The sequence below is a fragment of the Palaemon carinicauda genome, chromosome 1, assembly GCF_036898095.1.
Source record: "Palaemon carinicauda isolate YSFRI2023 chromosome 1, ASM3689809v2, whole genome shotgun sequence".
In the NCBI taxonomy this organism is placed as follows: domain Eukaryota; kingdom Metazoa; phylum Arthropoda; class Malacostraca; order Decapoda; family Palaemonidae; genus Palaemon; species Palaemon carinicauda.
The window spans coordinates 264487536-264514795 of NC_090725.1; the positions used below are offsets into that span (position 1 = coordinate 264487536).

The 27260-nt window shown below is 39.6% G+C and overlaps 1 protein-coding gene across 1 annotated transcript in view; it reads left to right on the forward strand.

Annotated features, from left to right (window-relative positions):
• The window catches only part of LOC137639055 (coatomer subunit gamma-2-like), a 65310-nt gene that overhangs the window by 18155 nt on the left and 19895 nt on the right, over positions 1-27260 (forward strand). Inside the window, exons 2-8 of the mRNA XM_068371378.1 lie at positions 847-1085; positions 1530-1649; positions 13059-13225; positions 16797-16926; positions 19697-19911; positions 23640-23871; positions 24352-24361. Of these exons, the coding sequence (XP_068227479.1) occupies positions 847-1085; positions 1530-1649; positions 13059-13225; positions 16797-16926; positions 19697-19911; positions 23640-23871; positions 24352-24361 (1113 nt within the window). The remainder of the gene's footprint in view (positions 1-846; positions 1086-1529; positions 1650-13058; positions 13226-16796; positions 16927-19696; positions 19912-23639; positions 23872-24351; positions 24362-27260) is intronic.

A 27260-nucleotide genomic window follows, 5' to 3' on the forward strand; every position in this document is an offset into this window, starting at 1 on the left:
AGCTTTCTCGCAAATGAAAGCTTCACTTATACTTTCCCTGGCCAACTGCTTTTCTTCAATAAATATAAGGAGCAACTTTTCCATTTCCTCAATTACTTGTGGCCTTTGCTTACTAATTGCTGTCACTCCCTGTGCAACATTAGCTTTCTTTAACACTTCCTTATTTTTCAAAAAGGTAGAAATGGTTGACTTCGCCATGCCATACTGTAAGGCTAGATCAGACACTCGTACACCATTCTCGTATTTCGCAATAATTTCCTTCTTCAACTCGATCGTTGTTCTCACTGTTTTCCTCTTATCCTTCCCCTTATCACTAACTTTCTTGGGCCCCATTATTATCGGCAAAAAAAGACAATAAAACGCACTAAATCACAATTAATTCTCAACACGTGTTGTCGGACTGACGCTCTCTCTTGAAATGATGCTACCCGACCAAGCAAGAGTACCCGAGATGGCCGCTCATCTCACTCGGCCACGCGTTTGGCTGTTCGAGTTCTGATTTTTTGTTCGAACACCGCAGCAAAAATTACTCGCATTTTTGGGTCGAACTCCGATTTGTTTGAATTTAGAGTCGTTCGACTACCGAGGTATCACTGTATATATATATATATATATATATATAACATAAATATATATATATTTTTTTTTTTTTCAGTATACTCCATGTAAATATGTGCATAGTTATATGAATGCTTTAGCCTGCAGTACAGCATGATAATCTCCCACATAAACATTTTTTATTTCATGATTACTTATGATACTTTATGGTATATAAAATATCAGTGATTTTTGTGCTGTATATTTGCATTTATTTTCTTGATCTAATAAAATTTTGTTAATTTGCAGGAGGTGGCAATCCATACCACTGTGTGGACAAGACTTCTGTGCTACAAGAAGCGAGAGTCTTCAATGAAACGCCTGTCAATGTGAAAAGAAGCACCCATGTCCTCACAAAGATCCTTTACCTCCTCAACCAGGGGGAGACCCTTGCTACCAAGGAGGCTACTGATGCATTCTTTGCCATGACAAAACTCTTCCAGAGCAATGACCTTGTGCTGCGCCGCCTCGTCTATCTCGGCATCAAGGTTGATTTTCCATTACACTAGTATATGTATTTTGTTTTTCTGAAGCAGTGACATAGTGTGATACAGTATCTTTTATTTTTTTCCATTTATGGTACTTTGTTCTCCTTATCTTTATTTCTATTGTAAGAACCAACTGTTTGTGAAAAAAGTGATGGGTAAGAGTATGATATTAGCCTAATTAGGTTTTAAGTATAAATGTTGTGATTAACAAATGCTACCATTCAACATAGAAATAACATGGAGTAGTACCTAAATTTACTCATTATACATTGGGACACTATATATTTGTGATCTATCTTCTACACTTTTTTCCAGGATTCTTATGGATATGTCAAATTACCTGTATCTTCAGTTACCTAGAGGTCCTCTTTAGTAGTTTTTATTCTATAAAATTATTTTTTTTACCACATAAGCAATTACAATGTAATCTATTCTTATGCATAGGAACTTTGCGAAGTTGCTGAGGACACCATCATTGTAACATCATCTTTAACTAAAGACATGACAGGAAGGGAGGAACAGTACCGAGCTCCTGCAATCAGAGCCCTCTGTCGAATAACTGATGTAAGTGCTATTCAGTTCAAAATTTCTTTATTTCAAATGCTGAGATTAGAAGGCAATAGTCTCTCAATAGAGTTTTTGGTGTGACTGATATTTAAAAGTCAATTGAAATGTTTGACATTTTTTGAGGCAGAATATCCCACAAATCAAAATGTCACAACTTTTCATTTGATGTTTTTTGTATTTTTTGTTTAATTTTATGGTTTTAGACAAAGAATGTAACGGTTATTTATAAAAAAATGCATTTATGATAAGTTACAGAGGACATGTTCAGCCTTCATGACTGGCAAATGCATCATCATTTTTACGCACACGGTCGATTGACTTGTTTATCTTTACTTGAAATTTACGGCAGGTAAATGTTTTGAAATATTTAATTTTTGAATTATATTTGTACTTTATGAAGCTATGTACTGATTTTTTTTTGTATCTAAGTAACCCTACAGTAATTTCATGTATCAGTGTACTGTACATTTAGGTAAGATTTTTTTATTTTACTGTCAAACTCTCAAGAAGTAATCTCGTATCTGTTTTCATCTTCATTTTGTTGAATTACATTTATTGAAACTTAAAATTCGTGAGAATGAAAGTCCACAGATTTCTTTTTTAATATACTTTATAAAGATACGTTATCTGTCATGTTTTGGTGGAAGTTCATATTTATAAAGCACTCTTGTAGATGTTTAATTTTTACGGGCATGCCGACACTATGTTCCCCTACTATGAGGTAAGGTCAGATTATGACCTTAGGGTTCAAGAGGTTTAGTTAGGATGCCAGAAAACCTCAAATCAATCTATCGATCAAGGGATTTAAGGTTTTAACATGGTATTATTTTAATGAATCTTACTCGCGAGTCATACTGCTAGCTTCTACAAGCACAAGGTATGCTACCTTAGATCATGCATACATATACCAAGGCACTTCCCCCAATTTTGGGGGGTAGCCCACATCAAACAAATGAAACAAAAAAGGGGACCTCTCCTCAACATTCCTCCCAGCCTGACAAGGGACTCAACCGAGTTTGGCTAGTACTGCTAGGGTGCCACAGCCCACCCTCCCCCGTTATCCACCACAGATGAAGCTTCATAACGTTGAATCCCCTACTGCTGCTGCCTCTGCAATCATCCAAGGCACCGGAGGAAGCAGCAGGGCCTACCGGAACTGCATCACAATTGCTCGCCATTCATTCCTATTTCTAGCATGGTCTCTTGCCTCCCTAACATCTATCCTCCTATCACCCAGAGCTTTCTTCACTCCATCCATCCAACCAAACCTTGGCCTTCCTCTTGTACTTCTCCCATCAACTCTTGCATTCATCACGTTCTTTAGCAGACAGCCATTTTACATTCTCTCAACATGGCCAAACCACCTCAACACATTCATATCCACTCTAGCTGCTAACTTATGTCTTACACCCGTTCTCAACCTCACTATTTAGTTCCTAACCCTATCTAATCAAGATACACCAGCCATACTCCTGAGACATTTCATCTCAAACACATTCAATTTCTGTCTCTCCGTCACTTTCATTCCCCACAACTTCGATCCATACATCACAGTTGGTACAATCACTTTCTCATACAGAACTCTTTACATTCATGCCCAACCCTCTATTGTTTACTACTCCCTTAACTGCCCCCAACACTGCATCCTTCATTCACACTCTAACGTACATCTGCTTCCACTCCTCCATTTACTGCAACAACAGAACCCAAGTACTTAAACTGATCCACCTCTTCAAGTAACTCTCCATTCAACATGACATTCAACCTCGCACCACCTTCCCTTCTGGTACATATCATAACCTTACTCTTACCCACATTAACTCTCAACTTCCTTCTCTCACACACCCTTCCAAATTCTGTCACCAATCGGCCAAGCTTCTCTTCCGCGTCTGCAACCAGTACAGTATCATCCGCAAACAACAACTGATTTACCTCCCATTCATGATCATTCTCGTCTACCAGTTTCTCGGCGTCAATGACCCTAGATGTCAGGATGCCTGAAAACCTTAAATCAATTGATCTACCAGTTTCAATCCTCGTCCAAGCTACCTTAGATAAAAATAAAAAAATAATTCTCCACTTCTATATTCCTGACTTGTTTGGACCAACCAGAGTGGTTTCATGCTGGAACGGAGGACAGAAACTGCAATATAGTCACAGTAAAGCTCTTGATTATAAGTCAAACGACAGAGTTTTATATCTTGTGCCTTTTAAGTGAATTTTTTCCAGCGCAAAGAAAGACACTCCACTATTTATATTGGGAGTATTATTTACAGCAAAGCTGAACTAGCCAAGATAATTTTATTAAATGAGAGATAACTAGCAGGTGGGGTTGGTGTCTGCTCGGCTACCCTGCTCACTCACACACCAGGTTTGAGTAACCATTTTGCTTTCTTGGTTCGGTGGAGAGGGACATACTGTCCGCGCTCTCCCGATTTTGACTGGCTTTGATTATTTTACAGTTACTGTAGTTCGGTGTCTCTTTCGTCATATATATTACAGTGAACCATTCGCAGATGTTTTATATATATATGTGTAACTTATATTACAGTGCTGTTTGTGTGACAGCGTATTACGGCGTTCTCGCTGCAAGGAAGCTTTAATTGTATTGATACTACTACTACTGTACTCCCTTTTCTTGCCGGCCTCCCTCTTACGTGGATGGCCGGCAGTTCTTTTGGGCGGTCACCTTTCCTATTCGTGGATTATATGTTGCTCCCTACTAGTTTCTTCTGCTCAAGTTAATTTTATTGACGGCTTCAAATATAACTTTTTTCCAGCGGTTTTATGATTTGTATTCATCATAACTTTTATTGTTCCTCTTAGCGATGCCATTCTTTGTTCAGCTAAAGGGGCCAACGTAGAAGTAGATTCATTTGTTCCTGTGGAATTGACCGCTCTAGTCTGTCTGGTGCTACCGGTGGCAGCTTGTGAACTACTCATGGGTTACGAGGTAGCACTCGATGCCGACCTTCAACTTGAACAAGGCTTGTTGTAGGGGAGCAGAGAGTGCTATCACGAGCATCCAAGGTTTGTAGGACTTATCCCTTTCAAGGGAGAGTTAACCTCCCCGGGTGTTGGGCTGCTCTCCCTTCCAAGGGAGCCCTTCCCTTCATCAGCCATTTTACAACCTTCCCTCTTTTGGGGAGAATTGCTGACAGCTCAGCGAAGATTAGTAGCTGCTATCTCATTGCCGAAGACTGTGCTTCTCCCCTTGGGAGCATAAAAACTAGAGATATTTTTAAAATTAATCTATGTTGAATATATACAGTATATAAAATACTCTAATTAACAAATTAAATGTGTAAGTACATTAATCATGCTGTATTAATGCCTACATTTATTTTGCTGAAATAAATTGAGGTGAACTTGTGGAACACATTGCCAAACAAAACCTGATGCAAATGATTGAATATAGTTGAAACAAAAGTCACCCCAATAAGGTTTAAGAGTATTATACAACATGCCAAACCAAACACCTATGTACAGTAAAGGGATTTTGACGTAGGAAAAATCTATTTCTGGGCGAGGGACCTGTGCCGCCCAGTGAATAAGCTCCATTTAGCACTTATTCTTAGGTAATTTACTGCTAAATATACCAGAGAAAAAAATGTAAAGGAGTGCTAGGTTAACTAGCTCGCTCACCTATTGGTGTCGGTATAAAATTGGGCGTATAATCCAGAGGTCCCGCACTATTTAGATTCATCCACGACAAAGACCCCAATAGAGGAGAGCCGTTCAACCTCACTCGGCACCACCAACTCTGCATCCGCTCAGAACCCAACTCCTTAGCACCCAAAGTTTGGGGACTCCAAGGGAGAGGAGCTGGGAGGGTTCACTGGGCGGCACAGGTCCCTCGCCCAGAAATAGATTTTTCCTACGTCAAAATCCCTTTTCTGGGCTCGAACCTGTGCCGCCCAGTGAATATATACAAGAGAAATGTCACCAAACTTGCAAAATAAAGGAAAAAACATAAGCGTAAGGGAAATACAAGTTGCTTTAATCAGAGATGAGTGCCAAAAACAATTATAAGGGTATCTTAAAAGGAACATAAATCCACTTGGTAGAACAACTGACAAATAAGGTAAGGTATAATAATGCCGTGAGTGATAATATATACAGATACTCGGGAGTTAAAAATTTACAAATATAATAACAGTATTCAGGTGCGAAACCAACGAATACAAATAGGGTATAAATGAGGCAGGTAAGGGGGAGAGATAAAAATGACAAGGAATTAACATGTGAGTTACCTGGGAGTAACTACGCTCCCTGCAGCTACTGTAGAAAATTTTAGGGCTTCCAAATGTTTAAGGTAGTATTTCTTGAACACTGACGGTGATTTCCACCCTGTATACCTGGAAAGGTCCGTAAAATTCATGAGGTGAAAAAAGTTCACCGAAGTAGCAACCGCTCTGATATCATGTGCAAGAGGAAAAGAGTCAGGGCTAGCTTGTTTAATAAAATACAAAATTTGTTGCCTGATCCCTTTAATGGTAATGGTACCACCTTGTTCTCTAATGAATAGAGGCCCCGAGGAGTTAGAGGAGGTCCGGGATAAATAAGACCTAAGAGTAGTAACAGGGCACAGAGACGGATCTTGCGTGAGGGGAACAATTTTCCAGGAGGACCATCTGTTCTGAGGGTCTTCGTTCTTAGCCAAAAAGAATTTGTTAGGTGAAAGAAGGACCTCTCCCGAAGGAAGGAACTCAATATGACCCGGGTCTCTCGACAAGGCTGCCAGTTCAGAAATTCTTGCCCCGGAAGCCAAGCTCACCAGGAAAAGTGTTTTCCTGAGAAGGGGAATGTAATCACAAGAACTGTTAATGGTATCAGAAGCCAATTTGAGTACATCATTAAGGAACCAGGTCACCGGGGTAGGACGAGTAACCGGTTTCAGTCTGGCACAGGCTTTCGGAATTGAAGCTAACAAAGAGTCGGTTAAGTCTATGTTAAAACCCACTAGGAAGATCTTTTTCAAAGCAGATTTAATAGTGGTGATAGTATTGGCTGCCAGACCTGATTCTAATAAAGTTCTAAAGAAAGTGACTGTAAGGTTCAAGTTCATACAGTGCACGTCTGAGTCTATCAAAAATTTTGCCAACTTTTTAACTGCAGAATCATATTGGCGGATGGTGGAATCCCGTTTATCTGATTCTAGGAACAGGGTGTTTTGAGGATCGATATTGGCACCATGCATGGCCGCAAACTTCATGAAGTCCATAAAGTTAGGGCGCTCTGAATGTTTGAGAAAGCGTACACAACGCGTGTTTGTACTATCTGAGACAGAACCGGATTGGGTATCGGGTGAGGATATAGTCTCAACTCTCGCAGGAGAGGATACCAGTTGCTCTTGGGCCAGTTGGGTGCGACCAAGGCTACTTGTCCCTTGAAGGATCTCAGTTTGTCTAGGACTTTCAGTAAAAGATTCACCGGGGGAAAGAGATAAATCCTTTCCCAGATGTCCCAATTCTGTGACATGGCGTCTGTGGCGTAAGCCTGAGGGTCTAGATTGGGAGCCACATATACTCTCAATTTGTGGTTGGATTCCGTGGCGAAGAGGTCCACTTGGAGACCGGGAACCCGAGAGAGAATCCACCGGAATGACTTTAGATCGAGTGACCATTCCGATTCTAAAGGGGAGGTCCGGGACAAGGCGTCTGCCACTACGTTCCGCACTCCCGCCAGGTGGACAGCTGAAAGATGCCAACGGTTCGAGGCTGCTAGGGAGAATATGGCTACTAGAGCATGGTTCAGAGGCCCTGATTTTGACCCGCCTCTGTTGAGGCAGCGGACCACCACTTCGCTGTCGAGGACCAGACGAAGGTGTTGTCTCCTGGGTAGAGCGAGACGTTTCAGGGTTAGAAGAACTGCCATGGCCTCCAGCACATTGATGTGAAATTGGCGGAATAAGGGAGACCAAAGACCCTGAACTTTCCTGAGCTGAGAATAGCCGCCCCAACCTGATAGGGATGCGTCCGTGTGAATGATTAACTTCGGAGGCGGAAATCGAAGGGGAACTGACTTTGACAGATTGTTGGCTCTTGTCCAAGGAAGAAGTCTTTCCCGTAGAATGGGAGGAAGGCGGACTTTCCTGTCCCGGAGCTTCCGGTTCGCCCTCGAACGCCAGACACGATTGATATCTTTCAATTTTGCCTTCAGAAGTAGATCCGTCACTGAGGCAAATTGAAGGGACCCCAGAATCCTCTCTTGGAGTCGTCTGGAACTTACTTTGTCTTTGAGAAAGCGTTTGGTGTTCCTTGCAATCTCTAACCTCTTGGGTTTGGGAAGACACAGAGTATGAGATATAAGATCCCATTGCAGGCCGAGCCATTGGAACTTCGATTTCGGAAGAAGACGGGACTTCTTGAAGTTGATCTGGAAGCCTAGAGATTGAAGATATTGGATGACTCTGTGAGTGGCTTTTAGGCAATTTTGGGAGGTGTCTGACCAAATGAGCCAGTCGTCCAGATAGGCTACTACTTGAATCCCTTGATTTCTGAGTTCCTGAACAGCGACTTCTGCTAACTTTGTGAAGATCCTTGGGGCGATGTTGAGCCCGAAAGGCATCACCTTGAAGGAGTAATTTTTGTCCCCTAGGCGGAAGCCTAGATACGGACGGAAGTGTCTCGCTATCGGGACGTGATAATAGGCGTCTGTAAGATCGATAGAGGTGGTGACGGCCCCACGGGGAAGTAAGGTCCGCACCTGCGAGACGGTAAGCATTCGAAACTTGTCGCATTGAATGGACAAGTTGAGAAGGGATAGGTCTAGAATCACTCTTCTCTTGTCTGAATCCTTCTTCGGGACACTGAACAGCCGACCCTGAAACTTCAGGTGTTTCGTTTCTTGTATGGCATTCTTTTGTAACAGATCCTGGACAAATTCGACTAGGTCCGGAGTGGAATGTTGATGAAATTTGTTCGGAGGAGGAGGCCCTTGAATCCAACTCCACCCCAGTCCCTTGGAGATGATACTGAAAGCCCAGGGACTGAACCTCCATTTGTTGCGGAAGGCATAAAGCCTCCCCCCTACCTGCTGCACCTCAGTATTGGCTTGAGGAGTTGCCTCCACGTCCGCCTCGGAAGTTCTTTCCCTTGCGAAAGACTCTTCCTCTACCTCTGTTCTGGTTTGAACCACGGTGGTAGCCTCTACCTCTGTTATAACTCTGGGAAGAGCTATGAGCCTCATAAGACTGGTTAAAGGCAGGAGAAGTGGTGGAGGCACCGGAAAGCTGGCTCTTAGGGAGCAGAACGGTGACATAGTCGTCCGAAGGAGCCTGAGAGGTGGAAGGCTGTGCAGGAGCAACGGGAGATGGAGGAAGAGGCAGTCGGAAATTGGACGAACTACTCTGCTGTTGCTTGAACTGGGTGGAGGTATACGGGCGGAGCTTCTTCCTACCCCGGGCTTGGTAATTTGCGGGGTCATATTTCCGTTTAGGAGTCAAACCCCAACGGGCTTTAAGGCTCTGATTGACTCTAGTGGCCTCTGCCAAGACTTCCTCTACAAGATCCTCAGGGAAGAGATTTGAACCCCAGCAGGAGGACCGGATAAGCTTATTAGGCTCGTGCCTAATAGTCGCCTCAGCCAGGACGTGTTTGCGACACCTACGTTTAGCAATAGCGAAGTCATAAAGGTCGTAGTATAATGACTGCAACATAGCCTTATTGAGAGACTTAAAGATACTCTCAGTATCATAAGTTAAGGCTATCGACTCCGTGGACGTGGCCAAGTTCAGAGTACGGCCAACACGTAGGCGGGAATCATACTCCTGTTTAATGAGGGATTCCGGGAGACGGGGAAGCCGCTCACTAAACATAACTGAAGCACAGTCCGCTGATAGCTTGCCAGAGGTAAAAGTGGTATGGACATTGTCCCAACACTCAATGCCAGAAGGAAGAAGGAGGGAGATCGGATCCACCTCTCGGATGGGAGGCAAGGGCTTCTCCTCCAGAGCATATTGGAAAGCAAGCTCTGCTACCTTATTGACGCATGGAGTCACGGTGTTTTTGTCCATTAAGAACATTGTGAAGGAGCTCTTATAAGGCGTCAACATGGTGTTGGTGCAACCAATGTCATTCAGGAACCTAGCCCAAACAGATTGGGCTTGTTCTTTTGGGAAGATGACAGTCTCTTTGGGGACCTTATCTAACCGAACCAGAGCTTCCTCGGTAAGCCTGGCATAACCATGAAATGGAAATGCCAGACCAGGAGGAAAGAATTCAAAGTCCTCTAGAGGACGAGTGCCAAGACCTTCCAAAGTTAACATTCCGTCTGAGAACGGGGAATGAAGAGCCATGCGCCAAGGATTATTCTTGGTAAACGGCGGGAGCTTAGAGGCATCCGGGATGAGAGAGCTTTGGACTCGCTCCGGAGCACCTTGCTCTAATGCCCCAAGTCTCTGACCGATGTTAGAGAACATCGTGTCCATCTTGGCCTGCATTTCCGACACCAACTTAGCTTGCATCTCCGACACAATGCGAAGCATGGCTGATTCGGAAAGGCCCGGGCTAGGAGCAGGAGTGGCGGATTGTACTCCCAGGTCGTGAGACTTAGAGGAGGAGCCAGAAGCCTTAGATGACGGGTTTGTATTCAGCTTAGAACTATGGGAAGCCTTGTGAGGCTTACGAGCTTTAGGTAAGGTTCTAGATGTAGACTTATCCTTGGGGGGAACCGGGTGTGATCGTTGAGACGAATCACGGTCCCCAGAAAAACCATGAAAGGAAGAGCGATCAGATGAAGAAGAAAGAGCGGGGCTGAGGATAGGAATCTCAGCGCCGGTAACACCTGCCTCACTTACCACCCTACCTGCATCCGGATCATCCAATAACATGGGTTCAACATCCAGGTTCATGGAAGCAACATTGTCTTCCAGATCTCCGGGGGCATCCGACGGATCTTGTTCTTGATCAATGAACCCCGCTATGGTGGCATCAATGTGGGCAATGATGGGAGCTGCAACATGCCTAGCCACAGCGGTTGAAGACTTGGCGTTAGGATAGATCATGGCACAATAGTCTTCGGATAGGACGTAAGGCTGCTTGGATTTCACGTTTCGGGCAAAACCACCAACCCACACTTTCAGTGTGGCCCGAGCCGCAGACTTTTGCTCCGGGGATGCCTGAAATAATAGTGGGCATTATAAAAGGGAAGACTCCCAGTGGTCCTTCAAGACCATAGAGATCTTACTAAATAGTGTATGTATACCAAAAAAAAAGGTAAAATAAATAAGAAGGCAACATAGCCAACGGGACTCACCGAGTCAGATCCAAGGGTGGTGATGAGGTCAAAACAGACCATACAGTTATCAGGGTGCCATACCACGATGTCCTCCAGCTGAACTCCGCAGAGGGCGTGAGACCGACATACGGTATGGCCACAAGGCTGATGAAGAACAGCCGCACAGGCCGTCGTCTGACAATGCACCATCTATAAAAAGAATAGTATATGAGAAACTGTATTTCTCTTAAGTAGGGGCGGGTCCGGAGGACCCGGGCCTAGCATAAGTCTAACATAAGATTAGAGCTTAACTGTAATATTCTTAAGTAGGGGCGGGTCCGGAGGACCCGGGCCTAAACATAAGTCTAACTTAAGACTAAAGTATAGCTATCCATTCCGGTCGAGCCGGGAGCATAAAAAGGATGCAACAAAGAATTAAGACACATGGTGTCTGATTTCCCGGAGCGAGGTTAAGCCCCGGGCCGGGAAATAAAAGTATATCCATAAACCAATTCATATAGGAACTCCGGGATAGTGATCTGTCATATATAATCATATATAATCATAGGAACTGTTATAAATTAATAGGGGGGCGGAACTGTAGATAAGAACCGCCAACCGAACCCGGAGGGTTTCGTATAACATAATAAAAGTGTGATAAGTGAATATACAATAGGGTGCACCGGGATCCAACTCTGTTGACCGGTGGTCAACCAGTCTAGACAGAGACGAACCCGCCGGGACACCCGGAGGACAAAGTCCATAAACACTGAACTACCCCCTCTAAAAGGAGGGAAGGCAACGGTCCCCTAGGGGAGGGGGGAGAGAAGCCTAGCCGCCCACCTAGCGAGAGGGGGAGCTTGGGGGAGGATCACGTGATACGGAGCAGCAGGGCTACCAACTGACGATCCCCAACCAGACAGATCAAACGGAGTAATAGCACAAATATTCATTATAATAGTAATAGCGTTGAAAAATTATATAAATATACACATAAAAAATTTAGGGCAAGGCATGCAACATAATAAATAAATCACAAAGGACACACCTGATGGCTTATAAAATAACATTGCCGCCTAGTAACGAAGGTCGGCAAGCCATACGATACGTAACTGATATCGGCCCTAAAAATGAACCACGAGGGTTCTAAACGCTAAATAATGAATATCCACAATAACAAATAAAATTTAATTAATAATAAAAATAATACACATAGTAACACCGCGAGTGAAACTAAAAGCTCTCAAAACAGGAGTACCAACTGTAAGCGGAATCAAGCAAGATCGATATGAACGAAGAGAATAAACTCCTATAATTTAAATATTAAACGATCTTGATTGCTCAAAACACAGCAAAACATAGCTTGGTACTTAACTTAGACGGTGTCTCCTGGGAAACCGATGAAGAAGCCATAATCCAAAGGAAAATCGCAAAAACACGAGAGCACAAACAAAAAGCGGGTTACCATAAAGGCGTGCTAAAAGGAGTAGGGTTCTGAGCGGATGCAGAGTTGGTGGTGCTGAGTGAGGTTGAACGGCTCTCCTCTATTGGGGTCTTTGTCGTGGATGAATCTAAATAGTGCGGGACCTCTGGATTATACGCCCAATTTTATACCGACACCAATAGGTGAGCGAGCTAGTTAACCTAGCACTCCTTTACATTTTTTTCTCTGGTATATTTAGCAGTAAATTACCTAAGAATAAGTGCTAAATGGAGCTTATTCACTGGGCGGCACAGGTTCGAGCCCAGAAATATGATATAATTTGGGAGCGCTAACTTTAATGAATGAAGAATAATAGGATTCAGACTACCCCCTAAGTCTGGGGGTAACTTTAATCCTTTTACCCCCAATGGACATACTGGTACGTTTCACAAAACTCATCCCTTTACCCCCATGGACGTACTGGTACGTCCTTGCGAAAAACTGCTATCTACATTTTTTTTGCATATTTTTGATACTTTATGAGAAACTTCAGGCATTTTCCAAAAGAATGAGACCAACCTGACCTCTCTATGACAAAAATTAAGGCTGTTAGAGCAATTTAAAAAAAGTATGTTGCAAAATGTGCTTGAAAAAGAAAATACCGGGGGGTTAAGGGTTGGGAAGTTCCAAATAGCTTGGGAGTAAAAGGGTTAATAGAACTGCTGCTGTACTATCCGGTATTAATTTTTAATCTTTCTTCACAGGCCACAATGATGCAAGCAATAGAAAGATACATGAAGCAGGCCATTGTAGACAGAGCCTCTGGAGTAAGTAGCGCTGCTCTGGTTTCTTGTCGGCATATTATGAAGGAGTCCCCTGATGTGGTAAAACGCTGGGTGTCAGAGGTTCAAGAGGCTTTGAGTTCTGACTGGTAAGATTGAAGACTTTACCTATGTAGTTTGAATGAGGATCCTTTCTTTGTATTGTGTACAGTATACATAGAAATTATGCCTCCAAAACTATGATTTGATTAACTTTTTAGATCCTCTTAGATTCTGTTTGTGTAACGTATAGACTTTTTTTAAAGGAATGTTTATTTCCACACGAATACAAAACCTCGTTATTTACACATGAGTATGACCTCAGCGGAGTTGGAACATTACTTTTAAAACTTATAATGAGGTGTCAATAACCTTTTAGGTAGTTGTTAGTTGGTATTGAAACGGTGTAAATTCCAGCTTTACTCTTGATCTGTTTCCGGAACATCCTTGGCCTTTGTTCGTGTCACCTCGAAATGTACCGAGATAAAAATATCCTAGAGCATTATGGTAATAATCCAAGTAGTATTCAGAATAAGACTTAACCTTTAATAGAAACATAGTTTGGTTCATCATCATCATCATCATCATCTCCTACGCCTATTATCGCAAAAGGCCTCAATTAGATTTCTCCAGTCGTCTCCATCTTGAGCTTTTAAATCAGTACTTCTCCATCTATCATCTCCTATTTCATGCTTCGTAGTCCTCTAGTGCCTTGTGGAACCCAGTTGAAAGTTTGCTGAACTAATCTCTCTTAAAGCATGCAAAGAGCATGCCCAAACCATCTCCATCTACCCCTTAACATGATCTCATTCACATATGGCACTCGAGTAATCTCTTATAGTTTTTGTTTCTAATCCTGTCCTGCCATTTAACTCCCAATATTGTTCTAAGGGCTTTGTTCTCAAATATAGGTAGTAGGTTTGCTAGGGCACCAGCTACCTGTTGGGATACTACTGCTAGAGGGTTATGGGGTCCTTTGACTTGCTAGACATTACTACATTGGATACGTCTCAATGGTTACGGTTCATTTTCCCTTTGCCTACACATACCCTGGATAGTCTGGCCTATTATTTACATATTCTCCTCTTGTCCTCATACACTTGACAATATTGAGATTACCAAACAATTCTTCACCCAAAGGGTTAGTGCACTATTATTGTTCTGTGTCCACTTTTCTCTAGGTAAGGGTAGAAGAGACTCTTTAGCTATGGTAAGCAGCTCTTCTAGAAGGACAGTCTAAAATCAAACCATTGTTCTTTAGTTTTGGGTAGTGCCATAGCCTCTGTACTATGGTTTTCCACAGTCTTTGGTTAGAGTTCTCTTGCTCGAAGGTACTTTCGGGCACTATTCTGTCTTTCTCTTCCTCTTGTTTTGTTTGTTTTTTATAGCTTATATAGGAGATATTTCTTTTGATGTTATTACTGTTCTTAAAATATTTTTTCCTTGTTTTCTTCCCTCACTGGGCTATTTTCCCTGTTGGAGCCCCTGGGCTTATTGCATCCTGCTTTTCCAACTAGGGTTGTAGCGTATCCATTATTATTAAGAATAATAATAATAATAATAATACAAAATCTGTTGGATATTATTTAATTTTCATACCACGACTGGTGTCCATATAGTAACACTGATCTCGCTAAACTGATATATAGCCTGATTTTTATATACATATAGTTTCAGGCAATTTGATTTCCAAATTTTACGTAATGTATCCATTTCCTGAATTTTTTTTTCTCATGCTTTCATTAAACTCAAATTCTAAAGATCCTATACAGTATTAGAGATCATAGTTCCTAAATATTAAAATGATTCTACCTCGTTAATCTTTTCTCCTAATGATATATCATCTTCCTTTGGATATTCCGTTCTCATCTCTTTCTTCTATTTATCTAAAGCCCCACTTCATGTAATATTTCATGCATTTATGTAAGCAAGCTTTGCAAATCCTGTGGTATTATGCTAATAAGGACAGCGTCATCAGCATATTCTAGATTTGTCAATTTCTTGTTACCAATCCAGTCCAATCCTCCACCATCCCCAACTGTTCTATGCATTACAAAATCCATGAGGAGGATAAACAACATACGTGACAACACATTCCGTTGGAGTTCTCCACTGATTACAGGAAATTCATTAGATAGGACTCCACCAACATTAATTTTGCTCTTGCTATGCTCTTTAACAGAATTAATCAAATTTATGTATTGAAGAAGAAATCAATGATATTGCTGGACACTCCGCAAAATTGGCCGTAGTACACTATCAAAGGCTTTTTCATAGTCCACAAATGCCATCAAAAGTGGTTTTCTATATTCAACACATTGCTGTACCACATGTCTTGAAAATGAAAATTTGGTCAGTACAACTTCTACCTTTCTTAAATCCTGCCTTTTCATCTTTCAGCTTTTCATCAGTCTTTCTCTAGTCTCTTTAGAATGAGCATACTACATATTTTCATGACAACTGGTGTAAGTGTGATGCCTCTTTAATTATTTCAATCAGTCAGATTTCCTTTTTTTTTTTTGCCATTTTTACTAACACTCCTAGCTCCCATTCATCAGGTGCTGCCTCTTCACACCGCATTCCACAAAATAATCTAGTAAGTAGTCTGGGAGTCACATCATTTTCAGACAATATCATTTCAGCAGTTATTCCATCGCATCCAGGGGCTTTCCATCGTTTTACTTTGTTAGTTTCAACTTCGAACACACTGAATTCCTTCATGTGCATATCAAGGTCTTCATCAATTTCAGGTTTATCAATCAAATTATTCTCTTCATATCTCCTATTCATGACCTCACTAAAGTGTTCCATCCAAAGTTGTCTTTCTTCATCTTCAGTTGTTATAACAGATCCATCTCTCTTTTTGATGGGTATATACTTCTTCTTTGCCCCAGTAGAGATTTCATTAACAATTTTGTGAGCAATTCTTACACCATAGCCACTCCCTAAATTCAAAGGTTTGTCAGCCTCATCAGCGTTGTTGTCTAAATATTCTCTCCAGTAATTCCTGCCTTTTCTTATGACTGCACTATCAATACTGGATTACTTAGCATTCTTAATTACTATAATAAAAAAAACGTTAATGGAATTTAATGAAAGTAACCTGAAATTATCTAATTCGTTGTTTAGTAACAAAGACCACATAGTAAATTTTTTACTTGAATGCAATGGATATTCCATAGCTAGCAATAATTGAAAAAAAATTTCTTGTCAAATTTTACTTGCCAAAATAAAGTTAACCAGATGGTCAGGTGTCTAGCATTTGCAGAACAAAGAGTAAGACTTCACCTGCAATTACAAACTGTCTTAAGAATGGTTGTCGTTTGAATAGTTACAAAGATTGAAAGATTTGATGTGAAAGTCTTGTTTCTAGGTACTGTACTGTAATTCATGTTATCCTCTTTTTTTCATATTTTACTATTACTACTATATTCCTATTTCATTAAAAGATAATTTATGGTTGTTAGAATAAACAAAAATATGAAAGTAGTCAAAGAATGCTGTTAGTGATTTGAATTATATTCATTTCTTTTGTGTTAGGTAATTAAACGATTCCTTCCAAAAATTCTTCAAAAAAAAGTTTCATAAATAAAAGTAGTCTATAGATATAGAAGATAAGATTACTGTAAATTATAAGATTTCAAGAGCTCTGTACTGTAACCTTATGTTTGTTCATTGCAGTGTTATGGTGCAATTCCATGCCTTGGGTGTTCTTCATCAGATCAGAAAGAGCGATAAACTTGCCGTCACGAAGATGGTGTCCAAGTTGACGTCATCTGGATTGCGCTCTCCGTATGCCATTTGTTTGTTGGTTAGTGCGGTGATTCAAGTTTTTCATTTATGCAAGTTTCTCATGAGATGTTCATAGAAACTGCATGAAAAATGACCCTCCTTTTGGCCTTTATGGATTGAATGTACATTACTGTATCCTTTTGGCTTCTGTCTTTCTTTCTTTGTTGTGTACTTATTTCCTGTGTTTGCTTTCGATTCCTCCACCTTAATGCCCAAATTCTGCTTTACTTTTCCTATAGTTATAAGTTTCTTTCTGCTCTAATACTTGAGGACAAATCCTTCAAGCTGTCTTCATCAAAATGAAAATTATACTCGGATAGAACTGCTTTACAGTAATATCAATGTCTTCATTGTTGCATTGCCATCTAGTTTATTAGATAAAAGGCTTTTTATTTTACTACTTTTTCAACTTTGTTTCTTCCCACATATTTGTCTTACTTATTACCACCTCTTGCGGAAGAAAAACTTTATTTAGCAAGACCTTGTGAGATCCTTGATTATAAGAATGTAGACTTTTTTTTAAATAGATTATGAAAAAGTTATCCTTCAGTATATTACGACTTCTATGTTAATGCTTAATCGACCATACTCCCTAATATTAGCTGTGAAAATAGGCGTTCATCACATTGCTTTGAATGATAAATAATTTTTTATGCCACCAAACTATAGAATTCTCTCATATTGCCTGGTTTTCTTGGTCATGGAATAGATTAGTTCATTTGTTTGCCTGGCCCTTTTAGTTTCTTTATTACGAGAGGAAGAGACACTGATCAGTTACCATACGTCTTGTCTAATGACATTCTGGATGCATTTCACAATTGGTGAAGGTTTGCACCTTGTAGTTTTACCATGATGTGAATGTTAGTGATTTTACTTTTATTAACTTAGGACAACAGAGTATCCTGCAAAAAGAACACTACTTTCAAAGGCTCTTTTATAAATATTTTAGCTTTGGATCTCTCAATGTTCCTTCTCTTCTCCCAATTTTGATATCAAAGGGAAGATTCATGTGTTGAGGATAGCTTGCTATCAGTTAATGATGTAGGCTTACATAACCCAATAAATATGAGTTAGAAATGAAGTTCTTGAGGAAGTTAATCAGAGCTCTTGCATTATTTTGTGTTGAGCATTATGTTAATATGTCATCCTTATTATTAAGGTATTTACAGCAGCTTGTTCCTTTATGAGGTTAGATGTATGATGAATCTCTATTATGATGTGCAGTAGAAATATTGGAATGGGTTACTGGCAAATAAAGGTCTCTCTAGAAATTAGAGCCAAAATTGTATTGGCAAGTGCATACATTATTTCTTCATACATGTGCATGGCAGATACGTGGGATCTTATAAACATGAAAGAAATTTCAAGGGCGAACTAGAACATGGTGTAATTCAATGCTGACATTTAAAGGTTGATCATGAATTGCAGAGTCAAAGGACGGGGCAATGCCCTAGAGACCAACCATGTATACATATGATGAGCTCCAAAGCCCCCCTCTCCATCCAAAGCTTTGATCAGGGATAATCAGAAAGTAGCTGCTGATGAATAAATTGAAACTAGGGATGGTCAGGAAGTAACTGCTGATCATTAAATTGAGAGAACTCCCAAACCTCCATCTCTAGTTTACAATAATGGTGAGGTTACAGATACTACTAGAAACTATTGGGCTTGAGCAGGGCTGAAACTTTTGACTCGCAGATTGCGAGACCTATTTTTCCAATAGGCTATCACAATAGGTATTGCAAAGATCATTTTAAGAATTAGGTTTTTGGTGAGATGATGTTCAGGGACTGGAAGACAGACATTTCAATGATTGAAAGGGTTTTGGCATTATGATGGCAAGTTGAGTAGAGCTATTAAGTACAGGTAGTACAGAAGTAGATAAAAATTAGCAATGTGAAGGTCAATAGAAAAGAATAAAATCATTAAAATGTCCATAGGCAAGATACACATCATATGATACTTCAGACAGTGCAAGACAAAAGGTAAAGAGACTTCATACATCTAACCACATGGAGAAAAAAACCTGATGCAAAAATGAAGAGGATATATCTGACATCCATTAGACCACAGTTCAGCTCTTCATAATTACATTTGTGACAGTGTTTTCTTTTCTTCCCAATTGATGATCAACAGCCCTTAGTATAGTACTTATCAAGGATTCCACTGTGGTAGCTAAGTGAGTGCATCCTGCGAGAATGACTATCCTCAAATTTGATCTATTCATAAACAATTACCAATGCTTTGTCTGGATCATTTCAGTAGAATTTATTTATTCTTATATGTTTCCTTTTCCCACAGAGTATTGAAATCCTTACTAACAAATCTACCCCAAGTGCTCCCCAAGGGGTTTCTGCCGTTAAAATCTTCCCTATCTAGTTGAAATTCATATTATACAGTATGTGGGTGATAATATTTTGTATTGAAGCCAATATATACAGTATATATTTTTTAAACAGAATTAACTTCATCTGAAAACAAAAGTGAGGCATGTAACTTTGGTTTGTAAAATCAAGAGGTACAAATGCAAGATTACTTATTTTCGTCTTCTATTTAAGATAAAGGGATATTTGAAGACAAAGCATTTCAACTATTTATAAAAGATCTGTTTACAGCATAAGGAAAAATATTTTTTAAGAAACTAGACTTTTTAAGTGTATGCAATCATTACTATTGAAAACTTAATCTATTGGGTTAGATCAAAGGAAGGAAAAGAAACGATTTGGGGCAAGACCTGAGGTATATGTCAAGATGATTGTTTAGTACTATTCTATATGATTTATTTTCAGATTCGTATTGTTGCTCGTCTTATTGAAGAAGATGAGGCCAATGCAGATTCAAGGCTGTTCGATTTCCTAGAATCCATGTTGCGTCACAAGGCTGAAATGGTCATATATGAAGCAGCAAATGCCATTGTAACACTCAAGAAATCCTCTGCCCGTGACCTAGCACCAGCTGTGTCCGTTCTGCAGCTCTTCCTCTCCAGCTCAAAACCAACCTTAAGGTATGATGATTGTTCAAATTGTATCTGGTGTACCATGGCTTTAGAACCCTCAAGCCAAATGTTCTTAATACATTATTTATTCCTACACAATTACAAACCCTCTTCCTCTAATAGGAGTATACTTTCTCCTTGGCTGGAACTTCGGCTGTTGAAATTTGTTATAAGGTGTCAGTTGTTACTTTCGGTTAGAGTGAAGTGCCAGCCCCCAACGTACACTGAGTAGCCTCTTTGCTTTTAGCTGCTAAAGAATAGACATATTCCTGGATCTATCAACTGGCTGTTTTAATTTTGTTTTTCTAATTTATGGTTAGCAGTTTGTGAGAGAGAATTTAAGGAAGACGAAATGTTTTGAAGTGTTCCCGATAACTGTAACTGACTAAACAAAATTCAATGAATTGAGGCAGCTTCTATGAGTGAGTATATGCCAGTCAGTATGGGAAGCATCACAATGTTCCAAACATGCTTACAGATTTTGCCTGTGGTTTGCCAAAACTTGCTCCTTACGGGGAGGAAGGGAGGCGGCATGAAGGCTGTCGAAAATGTTCGGACTTCTACAGTCTAAGTAAGAATTCAGACCGGCCATGGCTAGCTATGTACAATCCATCATGAGAATGATGACAACTCCATCTCTGTAGACTTGAAGGACACGTACCCTGGGGTCCATTCCCTCTGTCATACAGGAGGTTTGCTCTACTATTCTTTGAGGAAAGTAGCAACCAACTCAAAGCCCAATGCTACGGACTGGCTACCACTCCTCAGGTGATCATGCTAGTCTTTTGAGCACTTTCAATCAGCACTCGTCTACCCAAGGGTCTAGGCAGTTGTCCCCTTATACTATCCTCCAAGGGATTCCCCTAAGCATCAAGATAGACATTTCCTCTTGTTTCCTTCTGTTGATCAAGATATATCGAGTAAGGTTCTTTATGATTCCCAGTTAGTGGTGAAATATCTGGGACGACTATAACATGACAGCTATGGGGGCTCCCAGCAAACAATGATAGCAACAGTGTTAACATAACTGTTGCTACACTGCCTTCCGGATAGACAAATACAGTGTCTTCAGAGACTTCTCCGGTCAATGAGAAGGCTAGTTCCCAGTGATCACTCCAATATTTTCTGAAGTGTATTGGTTTGCAACTAGAGCTCCACTACTTTCAGTTTTGGATGAAAACAGGAATACCCTAGAGTTGTATGACAAATTCTGTCATGAGTATTTCTTCTCCGAGAATCTACCATCCACAGATGTAGAGAAGAAGGGATGAGATGCTTACCTGAATTTCCTCCCATCTAGAAGATGTTATCAATAGAAGGATCGCACCTTCCTTTTAACTTAATGGGAATGCTTGCAGTGCTTCTTTGCTAGTTTTCCAGAGGGTTTGATAAAAAACTTGTTAGCAATAAATGGCCATAATACTTCCATCTGCCTAAATTTATAAAGAAGTCCCCCTTGTCAAGCAGGTGCAATTTTGTGAGTAAAAGTCAGGATGCAGCTGCACAGGTTCTTTGAAGCAAAAACACTGCTTAAGCAGATGCTCAAATCCTAGACATAAGCTTTTCCACCCCTTTTTCAGACTCTCCAATTACTCAACAGTTGGTAGAAGATGATGAGATTCAGAAAGACCCCTACTGCTTCCTAGCAGCCACAGGTCAAATGGTACCCATGTGAGCTGTGTATCTCTCTTCCTTTGTTGTGAAATCTCCCCAATTTCCGAGGTTAACATAGCACCCTGTCCCTGATCCAAGTGATAAACTACATTTCTAAGGAGCCAGTTTTCTTAATTGGATCCACTCTTACAATGATTAGGCCTGGCGAAGTGAGTGGGAAAATCGTATATATTTTCCTGTATCAATAGCCATTCTGAAAGATAAAAAAAGATTGCCATCTCTTTGGTTCAGCAATTTCTGAATAGGACTTAGAATCCTTCTTCATCTCCTTCTTACAGAGGCATCTAGTGGGGCAAGAATGACTTGTCTTCGGTCTGGCTTAATGGGAACAATTAGGCATGCACTCCCTGTATACAGTCACAGAAAGCTAGAATATTGAATCTACCCTTCAGGAAGAAGCTGTCAGTGGTGCAACTATTTTAAAGGCAGGAGTCTAAAAGCACCAGGCAACCTTTACAGCCCATGATCTATGGAAATATACCCACAACTCTTTAGATTTATTTTCACTGTAACCTGTGGTAGCTGTTCAGCATGTTGTGTAGGTTACCTATCTCCTTACGGGAAAAGAAGTATCTTGTTTAAGACAATGCTTGTGATGTTAGTCTCAGATTAGAGGTGAAGTGTCTGGTCCTTTTCCTCTCTTGCTTCCCCACATTCACATCTAGATTTTATTGTATGAAAGTGTTGCGATTTGTATTAAAGGTTAAAATTATACTAAATGGTGTGAGTATACAGATATGATTAAATGATTTTTGTTATATAGTGCTGAATGGCCTTTGATGCCTCAGTGCTTGGCTTAATGCCTAAATCCTATATTCACTCGCTCACTCTTGCTTCCCCTCTCTGAGGGAGCAGTTGTTCTGTTATTTACTGGATCGGCCTTTGATGCAGATAGGCTTCCATATTGAGCAGCTGTTCTATACAAAACAGTTATAGAAGCATCTCCCCCATCTCCTTACGAGGGGAAGGATAAATAGAATGTGTGATACATCACACCTAATTGGCTATGCATTGTGACATCTTATTCTTCCAAGAATATAGGTTCTTCCTTTATCGTCTGTCAGCAGACAGAAACCTAACCCAACCTACGAGAATTTATTCTCAAGTGTTGAAGGCGGTAGAATCAACACTCCCGTACCTCTTTCAGGTCCGAGTATATTGACATCCTGGGATTTTAAACTAACAATGTGGTTATAGGAGCTTCCTCCCTCAAAAGGATAAGGCTCTTATTAAAGAACGAAAGTTTGTATTTGTGTTAGAACAAATCCCAATTTTTAATATGGTTCGTATTTTTCCTAGCTATACAAACCTGAGTGCCTATAAATTTCGCTTCCTGCTTCAACCACCCTGCATGCCCTAAATGAAAGTCAAAGTGGCTACTCAGTGTACCTGTTGATGGGGTTGGGATTCCCTACCACTCGCTGGTAATTATCAACACCTTGTTATAAATTTTAACAGCCGATGTTCCAACCAAGCTTGAAAGCATATTCTTATTAAAGGACTCGGGTTTATAGTTACCAAAAATGCAAATTAATTTTAAAATGAGTGAAAGTCCACAGCTCAGTATCATAATTAGTATTTAGCAATATCTATGCAAATAGGCACATATACTTGAACAATTCAGGAGATTTTTTAAGGTTCTCCCATTTTCCTGTCAACATTAGTACAGTAATGTGATGTGCATACATACAATGTTATGAAATAAAGTATGGATGATATACAAAGTAAAGAGCAGTGAATAATCAAATAATTGGAAAAATATACAAGGAAAGGTGATATTTTAACCTGGATTTTAAGGTCAGATTTGCAATTGTGTAACTAAACCTAGAATTTATTGTCTTTTGATCCCCTGACTGCTAATCATTGATGAATTTTGACAATGGTAGGCCATAATATCAATTCTACAAAATTGGATTTACTGCATGCTTACTAAAAAAGTACATTTTATTAAGGCAATGTGTGTAGAAAATGTTTATCCCGTTATTAAACACTATCAAAAGAAATCATGATATTGAAAAATTAAATATGGAGATAAGAAAAGTCATAATGTGTTTTACTTGCAGATTTGCTGCTGTCCGCACTCTGAGCAAAGTGGCCATGACCCAACCCAGTGCTGTCACTGCATGCAACTTAGATCTGGAAAACTTAATTCAAGATGTGAATAGATCAATTGCAACCCTTGCCATCACAACTCTGCTGAAGACTGGGTCTGAAGGGTCGGTAGACAGGCTCATGAAGTCCATCTCTTCCTTCCTCAATGATATTTCAGATGAATTCAAGGTTGTTGTTGTTGAGGTAAGTCCATAGGCATTTTTTCTTTTACATGGTGCAATGTAGTGGAATAAGTATTGGTATCTTGAAAACACTTCTTACTGTTTGGAATACATTGAGTAAATGTACATGGTTCTAGCAGTTTAAAGGTTGCTCATGAATGCCAGAGGCAAAGGACAGTGACAATGCCCCAAACTCCTTTAGAATGACCATGTATACTTATGATCAGTGTCCATGCCCCCTCTCCACCCAATCTAGAAACCAGGGAGAGCTCTTAATGGTAGGGTGTTGAGGTTACAGGCACTACTAGAAACTATCAAGCTTGAGTGGGTCTCAAACCCAAGTCCAGCATATCACTAAGCAGGGACGTTTCCAATAGTCTACCACAAGACCAAAAATAGCAAAAGGAATATGTAAAAAATAAAAGGCAGTATAGCACTGTATCAGGAAAGATGCTATTTAAATCGTTTTTGTAATACTTTACCACAGTAAAACACATTATAGGTATGGATAAGTGATATAGATATGTTATTTATTTATTTTCACTGCTAGGTATCAGTAGGAATTTAAAAGGGAATTTTTTCCATATTTTTTTTTTTTCAAAATACAGTAGGGTCCCGAATTATACGTGTTCGAATTATACGATTCCCCTTTTATGTGATAGCTATTTTTCAAAAATAAATTTTCTGTATCTGCGAAGCTGTTCAAAGTCTGCTAGTCAAGCACTACAAAATGTATCAAATCTATATCTTTTTAAGTATATTGGTAGCCCTAAATACGGTGATTTATAATAAATGTTACAAAACAATATTTAACATTACATCTTATTAACATAATTTCATTATAAATAGCCTATTTAAGGATAAAATTTCACAACAATGAAATCAACTGTTAACTGTGCGAGTCCAGCTGACAAAATGTAAACAGAATTGTGGTTACATTCTCGGCAATCTTTATCTTTCTCCAACCTTTCGATAATTTTAATGGTAGTGTTAATGATGGTATATTAAAACATTATTTTTTTAGTACAGTATATAAAAGCTTTATTTTTCCCTTCGGGCGTTCAAGGTTTTCACGAGTAGACTGGGGTCGTTTATCGGCAGTGAATAGCCTAAACTTCGGTAACGAGTCGGGCAATATTTTGTCATATTTTTAAAGTTTACATTTGATTTGCAAAGATTGGGTTTTGTTGAGTACAAAGAATAATTATAAAAATATCTCTCTCTCTCTCTCTCTCTCTCTCTCTCTCTCTCTCTCTCCCTCCTCTCTCTCCTCTCTCTCTCTCTCTCTAAACACGACATCGTTTACAACAGCTGATCCATTCTCTCTCTCTCTCTCTCTCTCTCTCTCTCTCTCTCTCTCTCTCTCTCTCTCTCTCTCTCTCTCTCTCTAAACACGACATTCGATTACAACAGCTGATCCATTCTCTCTCTCTCTCTCTCTCTCTCTCTCTCTCTCTCTCTCTCTCTCTCTCTCTCTCCTCTCTCTCTCTCTCTCTCCTCTCTCTCTCTCTCTCTCATATATGTTATACAATACTTACTAATAGATGAAGAAACCAAAATCGATTTTCTTAAAGTGTCAATGAAATACGAAACAAAAAAAAAAATATACCGTGTTTACATCCATTTCAATCATAGCTTAAAATACGGTATCCGATTTCGTCAGCAAACCACAATTTTTTAGGATACATCATTTTATTCTAGAAAATTGCTACTCTTCAAATAGTTAATTGCGGTTTAAGAAAACATGTGCACTTGTTTTTGAATTTCGGGGTGTGTTTTAAAAATCGAGTATTGCTGACTATCTTTTGTTTTACTTCTGGCTGTGATCAGATCAGCTGATGTCTAGCTGCCGCTCTCAATATGCGCGTAAGAATACTGCAACAAAGTATTGTTTATACCATTTCTTAACTTATTCAAAACCATCTATACAGTTAGTTAATATTACATAAGCACCAATGTGTTTTAATCTATCATTTTTTTTGTTAAGTACTTTTAAAACACACTCTCTCTCTCCTCTCCTCTCTCTCTCATCTCCTCTCTCTCTCTCTCTCTCTCCCTCATCCTCCTCCTCACTCTCCTCTCTCTCTCCTCTCTCTCTCTCTTGTGGTGTGTGCGCGTGTGTAACAAATGAAATCTTTGTGGCTCACAAAGTATTAATTATATTAAAGGCAATCATGATTAAATTTTCTTTACTTTCTCCAAACTCGCACCATCTCTGTCACATACGAACGTTTATAGTGGTAACTTAATTGTTCGATAACTTTAAAAAATTGGCCTAGTACTTGCTTCTTCTCTTACTTTTTTTATAGATGGTTTCATAATTGAAGTGGGCTCAAGTTGACTTATAATTAAGTTAGGAAAAGTATTTTGGATACGGAATGGACAATCATCTTTAGTAACAGTTTTAGAATTATCGTAAATTATCATTCAGTCATTAGCGGCAGTCGTTATTGTCGATTAAACGCAAAAGAAAAAATAGCTTTCCTGTTTTGCTACGTATGTAGAATTTATATAGATACGTTAAATGATATTTGTAATAACATATTCACTAAAAGCTTTTAATATTATTTATCACTTTGATCATGCATGTTTAATGCCTTCGTTGTTTGTTATGATCGAAGATGTAGCGTACAATAAACGAATGGAAGGTTTCCGTTTCAGGCGGCGTCATAAAGAAAAACATCAAATTAATGGCATTCATTCCATTATTTGGAAGTTCTAAGAAAAATTAAGTAGAGCATTGGTAATAGCAAAATCAACATATAATCAATACTTGGTAAGATTGCTGTTGATGCAAAAACTAACCTATACACAGATGTGTAATGCGTCTGTTTCTTCGTTATGATCAGAGATAAACGTAAACAAAAGATGGTTGTCGTTTTTTATTGTGCTTTTTGGGCGTGTTTAGGAAACGATGATATAAAATCGCCTTTAATTTTGATAATTCTGGATTTTCAATGATACAACAAAAGCTAGTCTATAGAGTGATGATTTTACTATTCACCAGTTGTCTTATACAATAGATATGACAAACATTAAAATTTGTCTGTATTTGGGTCGTGTAATAACGGAAAATATACGATGTTTACACCCATCCTGGTTTTGATTTTAACCTTTTTTCAAGTTATTAGAACTTTAAAAGCATATTAAAATTTTGATTATTTACAAGAACAATTTTATATAAAAAATAATGCAGTATAGTACATAGAAAGTATTGGAAATGGTGTAGTAAACACGTTTGAATAGGCAAGTTGCTGGTTGCCATGGCCCCAATGAAATTATTTCTGTTAGTTGTGTGTTTCGAAATCTGCGATTTTTTCCATTTGTACGAGGTCATTGATCGACCAAATTCTCGCATAATTCGGGACCCTACTGTAATTGTATTGGTCATGTTTTTCTGTGAAAAGTGGG